This window comes from Macadamia integrifolia, chromosome 12 (genome assembly GCF_013358625.1).
Source record: "Macadamia integrifolia cultivar HAES 741 chromosome 12, SCU_Mint_v3, whole genome shotgun sequence".
NCBI lineage: Eukaryota > Viridiplantae > Streptophyta > Magnoliopsida > Proteales > Proteaceae > Macadamia > Macadamia integrifolia.
The window spans coordinates 22,950,822-22,958,620 of record NC_056568.1 but is presented as its reverse complement, the minus strand read 5'-3'; the positions used below and the strand labels follow the sequence as shown (position 1 = coordinate 22,958,620).

At 41.2% G+C, this 7,799-nt stretch overlaps 1 protein-coding gene across 1 annotated transcript in view; it reads right to left on the bottom strand.

Moving 5' to 3' along the window:
• The window catches only part of LOC122057000, a 9,564-nt gene extending 2,007 nt beyond the window's left edge, over positions 1-7,557 (bottom strand). The window contains exons 1-4 of the mRNA XM_042618980.1: positions 7,456-7,557; positions 528-636; positions 298-360; positions 118-174 (exon numbers count right to left, since the gene is read on the bottom strand). Coding sequence (XP_042474914.1) covers positions 118-174; positions 298-360; positions 528-636; positions 7,456-7,487 — 261 coding nt within the window. The 5' untranslated portion in view covers positions 7,488-7,557. The remainder of the gene's footprint in view (positions 1-117; positions 175-297; positions 361-527; positions 637-7,455) is intronic.
• Positions 7,558-7,799: the final 242 nt, after the last annotated feature.

Below are 7,799 nucleotides of genomic sequence, written 5' to 3'. Positions count from 1 at the left end.
AAAAAAAAAAAAAAGTGGATGGGTAACAAATATCTAAATAATTTTCAGGGGAGAAATTCATTAAAATGATATCTAATAAAGGAAAAGAATAACTCCACTTAGACGTGTTTTTCATACCCTTCTGCTGTTTCCTGAGCCTCCCCCAAGTCTCAATGTCAAATCAGGAAGTGGTTGCTGTCATGATTTTCTTTATATTCAGTATTAAGAACTGGTAAAGTAACTTTTGATATAATTTGTTAGAAGTAGAATAATAAATTAATATATGTAAAAGGGACAAGAAAAGCTTCAGGTTCATACCTCATAGGTGGTTCCATTGCCTCTACCAGGCTGAGGTGCCAATTTCAGATCCAGAGAGACATTCTGTCATGTTGTTCTCTATATTTAGTATTAATTCCTTGGAGGAATATATCTTTCATTAATGTAAATCATGACATCCTTCAGCATGGTTTTTAGAATTGTAAATAGGAATTTCTAAGAATATAAGAATCATTAGACTAAATTGTTCATAGTGAGATGGAATTATATACTTGCTCAATTGGCACATTAACATCAGGTGAGTTAGATGCTACTGGAAATTGATTTTGGCCTTCTGTTATGACTTGATAGAGTAAATCTGTAAATCGGAATTCTTGGGGCCTACACATGGAAGAAAACAAGTATGAATTCATGTTATGTGATAATGATAATAACAATACCCTTTTTTTTTTTTTTTCAAGTTATTAGTAACTCTTCAATTCTCCCAAAGAAAAAAAAAATTGTATATTAATTAAGGGAAGTGGTTGTCTGTCCAGGAGTGTGGGCTACAGCAGCGCTCCTTATCTCTCTCTCTCTTTCTCTCTTTAAGTAGAATATCATTTGTACTAAAAGAATGAGAAAAATCAAACAAGATATAGAAAAACTGGATTCCAAGCCCAAAAAAGACGCTGCCCGCAGAGACTTTAGAGAACCAGACCTACTACCCCACCTTTGGTATTGCCATCAGTAAGGAACAGAGCCTTTGAGCCCCCCAAAGCCTAGGCTTGAGAACAAAAAGCACTAAGCCAATGATGACAAGGACATCTAATAACTCCCTCTCTCTCTCTCTCTCTCTCTCTCTCTCTCTCTCATCCCTCAAACAAAGGGTAGATATATCTTTTCACAAGGGGATCACTCATGAGAGCTCTGGTACTGTAGGCCATGCTCCTGAACAAAATTAATTTTCCCATTAATGAAACAAATTAATAAGAGAGGATGCTCATTGGTTTTCTAATGGATGCTTATTAAGGGTTTTAGTATATGGTATTGCCGATAGACAATGGCTGAGAATATTTTGGTAACCGGTGCTCAGGAGATTGGACATGACTCAGGGGGAGGAAGACCGCCAGATAGAGGGAGGCAACTTCGCATGACAGATTACTAGAAGCCACAACCAAAGGCAGATTTGGAGTCGATCTCTGATTTTGTCCCAGGAGGTAATAAGGAAGACCAGAGGCAGTGAAGAAGACCTACTCTACGGTGGTGGGTCGATCTTTGCCGGATGTGGAGAACTTGCCGGAACCAATATACGCTAGATCACACACCAAGATAGTAATCCCGTAGGATGCGTATGAGGAGAGATTAGAAAAGTTCAGATTTGCCCTGATTGGTCGAGCCAATTTCAGGTTTTTGTCCTTGAATGATATTCGGAAAGAGGCAAAGGAGGGATGGAATTTGAAGGGAAGAATTGCCCTGTCGTCGATGGGAAAGGGATTTATTCTTTTCCAATTTGAAATAGAAGTGGATATGGCTGTTGTTTGGAGAAGAAAAATGATAAAATTTAGAGGTCAATTCATCCGTTTTCAATGATGGAAACCGGACTTTGACATCCATGTGGTGACCAATCCAAACAAACTAGTGTGGATTCGATTTCCAGATCTCCCTTTGGAGTACTAGCATGAGAAGATTCTATTAACAATGGCCAAGGGGGCGGAAGACCAGTGGCGATGGGTAATTTTGTGCGTATTCAGGTAGAGATTGAGGTTGAGGCCAAAAGAGTGGAGGAGATTCAAGTAGAAAGGAAGCAACTAGGATCGGGAGAGGTTTTCTGGTTTAAACAAATGATTGTTTATGAGGATGGCTTGGCCAAATGCGGATTCTGCAAAAAAGTTGGTCATACTTTATTCCAATGTGGCGAGAAGAAGGATGCTGAAGCTCGTGGCATGGAGAACATCGACCGAGGCAAAGGGGTGGCGGCCATGGAGAACGATGGTGGTGCTGGGCGGAGGCCAAACGCAGATGGTGGTGGATCGGATGAGGGATTTCTTTCCAACTTGGAAAGAAATCATTCCCAATCAAGTTCTCCCTCTATGGGAAATAAAATCCTGCCTAAGGAAGGAATGTAGGGGTAGGGAGATATCTCAATTCTCCTTCCTCTTGAGAAGGCGCCTAGTATGGAAACATATTTCCAAAATATTGGGAACCCCAACGACCTAGATAAGGCTGAGGTGGAGTCTTCAAATGAGGCAGACCATGGGCAGGAAAATGGGGCGGACATGGATCCATATCCAGCTCCAAGAGATGAATCTGAAATGGAGCATCGTAGGCTGAATTTTTACAATGAAAGGGAGGACGGGATGCATAATATCCAGGGCACTGGAATAGGGTCGCAACAAAGCGCTCTTCTGGTTGATAATGTTTGTACCCATCAGAAATATCTAAATGAGGCGATGATTGTTTATCATGAGGATGTGGCGGAGGTGGATAGAGTTTGTCGTGAGACAGAAAAAAGGCAACAGAAGGGGAAGAACACCTTTACTTAGGAGCAGGCTTCTAGAAAGTTTGACAGATTGGCGCTTTTAAAAAAGTGATTATGAAGATCATGTTTTGGAAAATTAGAGGCATGAAGAAGAAGGCTGCAAGATTGGCCTTAGGAAATTTGGTGAGGGTGCATTCGTCGGAGATAGTCTGTTTAGCTGAACTGATGATAGAGGTTCAAAAATTCCCAAAGAGATTTTTTAATAAGCTAGGATTTGATGCAGATCTCATTCATAATAAGAGATCAGACAAGGTGCCAAACCTTTGGGTTGTTTGGAGAAGGGGCATGACAAAGCCACATGGTATAGCATTCTCAGACCAGCACATTTCGATGAGTGCTTGGCGGCAGAATACTCACTTTGTTTTATCTTTTGTTCATGCCAACTACTTCAGGGCTGCTAGAAGAGAGCTGTGGACTCATTTAGCTGCTTCGAATCTTGGTCAGGGTACGCCCTAGTTGGTGGCTGGTCGCCACTCTGTTGTCGCACGAGAAAAGAGGTCCTGGTACCTTCAATATGGGCTCTGCCGCTGAGTTTGGAGCAATGATCAATGGGTGCTCTCTCATTCAAATCCCGTCGCAGGGTCACAATTTTACCTGGACAAATAATAGAAGAAAAGGAAACGTTATGGTGAAGCTGGATAGAAGTCTATGCACAGATGATCGGTTCTCTCAGTTTCAAGATTGTCATCAAAAGGTGATCTCCATGGGAGCGTCTGATCACTCGGCGCTGATGGTAGTGTCTGAGGCTTCACTAAAGCCTTTAAACTATCCATTTCGGTTCCAACGATCTTGGGCTGACCATGAAAATTTTAAAAAAATTGTGAAAGATTCATGGGATGATTGGATTAGTGGATCGGCCCTCTATGTGTTTAGTCAGAAAATTAAAAGACTAAAAGCTGCGATGAAGGAGTGGGCTAGAGAAACTTTTCCCAACGTGAACCTTGAAAAGGAGGAGGCGCTAAAGGGGCTTGAGGAGATCCAGAAGGAAATAGAGGAAAATGGGATGAATGATCAGGCCTTTTCTCGTGAGGCTGATGCGAAAACCAGATACCTTAAGGAGCTGGAGGTATACGAAAAATTTTGGGCTGAAAAAGCCCGGATTAAATGGAGATTACAGGGCGACAGAAGTTCAAAATTTTTCCATGTGGCGGTGAAGGTCAGAAGACTGAAAAATACAATAAGGAGCTTGAAAGCTGGAGTCGGGCAGCTCATTACTGAGAAGGTGCAATTGGAGGAGTTCGTGAAGAGTATGAGAATTTTCTCAAGAGATCCCCTACTGTTGAGCACATGGATATGCTGGAATGTATCCCTTATGTGTTGGCAGACATAGATAGATGGAGAATGGACTCGTGTCATCCAATGAGGAGATCAAAAGGGCGATTTGGGATCTTGATCCTGAGAGCTCGCCGGGTCCTGACGGATTTCTAGTTATGTTTTACAGAACTTGTTGGGAGATAATATCTGTTGACGTTTGTAACGCTATTAGAGGATTTTTTAGTAGAGGTTGAATGCCCTATGGGTTAAATAGCAATTTTCTGGTGCTTATTCCCAAGGTTGAGGGGGCGAACTCCTTAGAAAAATTTAGACCATTATGTATGAGAAACTTTTTCTATAAAATTGTTTCTAAAATCATGGCCATAAGACTATCAGTTGTGATGCCTAGACTAATTTCGGAGGAACAGGGGGCATTCCAGAAGGGAAAAATAATTCACTCCAATATAACTCTGGCTTCAGAGTTAGCCAATATGATGTTCTCGGCGACCAGAGGGGGTGCCATGGGGGTGAAGATCGACATTCAGAAGGCCTATGATATTGTTGCATGGGAATTCATCTTCCAGGTGTTGAGAAAGTTTGGGTTCTCAGAGAATTGGATTTCTTGGGTGTTCCAGTTGCTGGTCTTTGCGAAGATTTCCATTCTTCTTAATGGGGGCCCCATAGGGTATTTCAGCGTGGAGAGGGGTCTGAGACAAGGGGACCCTATCTCCCTTATGCTATTTATATTGGCTGAAGAGGTCCTATATAGGGGTTTAAACAAGTTGGTGGAAGAGAAGAAATTAAAACCAATCCAGGGTCCTCGAGGAGTGATCATTCCAACTCATAGCATTTTTGCTGATGACATCTTCATTTTTGCCATGCGTCAATTAGGTATGTGAGGAACCTCAAAAATTTCCTTTACAAGTACCAAGAATTCTCTGGGCAGTGTATCAATTTGGAGAAGAGTAAACTGTTTGTGGGTTCGGTCTCTTCCCAAAGAAAAAGGGTTATTGTGGATGAGCTGGGGATTCCTCTTTGTACTTTTCCTACAAGGTATTTGGGGTGAAAATTTTCAGAGGTAGAGTGAAAAGAGATGTAGTAATGCCTATTATGGACAGAGTGAAAGATCGATTGGCAGGGTGGAAGGGTAAAATGCTTTCCTTGGCTGGTAGAGTGGAATTGGTGAGATCGGTAATTATGAGTATGCCAACTCATAGTTTCGCGGTGTATTGGTGGCCTCCGACATTAATTTTGACCCTGGAAAGGTGGATGCAGAATTATGTTTGGTCGGGAGAGATTGATACAAGGAAAAAAATTGTCGTTAATTGGGATCAATGCTGTAAACCCAAGGAGGAAGGGGGTTTAGGTCTGAGAAGATTGAGGGATGTTAATAAAGCTATGCTCTGTAAGACAACGTGGAGAATTAAGCATGAAAATTCTCTAGCTAGTAGATTCTTAAGAGCTAGATTTCTTAACAAGCAGGGGCAGCCCAAGAAGGGATATAGAAAGTCTTCCATATGGCGTCGTGTTAGGAAGATGTGGAATTTTATTTCCTCGAAAGAAAGATGGGTGGTAGGTGATGGCCGATACATAAATTTTTGGAAGGATATTTGGGTGGGATCTGCTGGCTGGAAGAGGGTGTGGATGGCATAGATTTTCTTTATTTGATGGGAAAAAGGACAGGTTCATTATAAATCACAAATGGAGGATCCCAATGATGAATTCTAATTTCTTGAAAAATATTTTTAATGCTGTCTTGCAGATTAAAATCCCAAACTTATATCTGCGAGGATCGGTGTGTCTGGAGCCTTTCTTATGATGGGAATTTTAATTTGAGATCGGCATGGGAGGAAATTAGAGAAAAGAAGCCAACAACCCCCTAGGCATCTTTAATCTGGTGTAAAAAGCAGCAACCTAGGGTCTTGTCTCTGGTGTGGAGGGTGATCCATGGAAAGCTCCCTACAGATGACTTAGTCAAGAAGAAGGCAGTGCCCCTTGCGTCTAGGTATGCCCTATGTATGGTGGATGAAGAAACAATTCATCATGTTTTTTTGAGATGGTTTTTCTCCAGGGAAATATGGCGTTCTTTATGTGCTTGCTTTAACGTCACTTGGTGCCCTCAAGGCTCGTTGTTGGAGCTCGCTTAGTGATGGAAAAGAAAGACTAAAACTGCAAGCTGTAAGGAGGCTTGGTGCATGAGTTTTGGCATCGTTATTGATCATCTCTGGAGGGAAAGAAATTCCAGAATTTATGAGGGTGTTGAAAGGATGGCCAAATACTTATCTCTCATGGTGATGGAAGATATTAAAAGAAATGATCCTAGAACGAAGGGAGAGGTAAACACTTGGGCAGATCTGATGTGTTGCAGACGTCTAGGCCTATCTATTCAGCCGGCTAGTCGCAAAGGTAGCCTGGAGGTTTGTTGGTGCAAGCCCCCTATAAATTGGGTAAAATTGAATTTTGATGGGAGGTCTCTGGGAAATCCTGGTCTGGCTGGAGCGGGAGGAGTTTTTCGGAACCATCTTGGTACTGTCATGGGGTCATATAAAAAATTCATGGGTGTGATAGGCGTATTTGAAGCAGAGATAGAGGGCCTGGTAGAGGGGTTGATGCGAGCAATGGCTATGGAGATCCAGCTCTTATGGGTGGAATCCGATTCGAGTGCAGTGGTTACTCTAATTCAGCAATGGAAGGTCCCATGGTTTGCTCTGCAAAGATGGATGTATCTTCAACCATACCTTAGAAGTGTATCCTAGAAAATCACTCATATATATAGAGAAGGAAATGCGGTGGCCGATTTCTTGGCTAGAGATGCGGCAAAGACTGGAGTCTCGGCTAATAATGTAATTTTCCCAACCAACATTGGGGATATTCTCTCTAGAGATGCTGAGGGAAGACCGAGCTTTAGATTTTTTTAATGCCTTCCTTTCCTTCCTGTTGATGGCAATGCCGAAGGTGGGAAGTAAGGGAAGGGGTGTGATTTTGTGTTTCTTTGCTGCTGTATGGATGTTTCTTTTTCTTCTATTTTGATTTAATGAAATAATTTTAGCGAAAAAAAAAAAAATAAGAGAGGATGCTGAAACAAACAAAATTTACTCTAAAAATAGCACATTAGTTATAGGTAATATGCAGCAGCAAGATTTGAATCAAATCCCCCTATCGAGGCCTGGCCCCTTCTCACTTCCAGGGAGCTGGAATTGGATGCGGCCCAACGGCCAAGATTCCGATTCACTTAGTTATTTGTTTTAAAAGTTTTTTGTTGGTTTGTTAGACTAAGGTCTGAGGTCCTCTCCTGCTGATGGCAATGCCGAAGGTGGGGTTGATTTCATTTCCTTCGTCTAAGCATTGTTGAGTGTATCATTCCTTTTGTATATTCTTTCTTTTTATTAATCCAATTGATCTTTAGTGAAAAAAAAGGTAACATGTACCAGGAATTGCATTGCCCATATTGAAGAATCATCAGTGGATCACAGGCTTGTTGTTCTATTGAGGGAACCTTTGACTCTTCCTGGTTACGAACTACCTGATCATGGTTAAAAAATCAAACCAAGTCAGTTGCTATTTTACATGAGATGGGGTTCCATTATAATTGCTTGCTCCACAACCTTTTTGATGTCTCGTCTTGTATATTGTTTTGTATTTCGCTCTTTTTTTTTTTTTTTTTTTTGTTAAAAGATAGTTTTATTTCGCTCTAATTATATTGTTTTGTATTTTTCTCTAATAAATTTGATATTACCTATTAAAATTTTTTTTCTAATGTCTACATTTATCT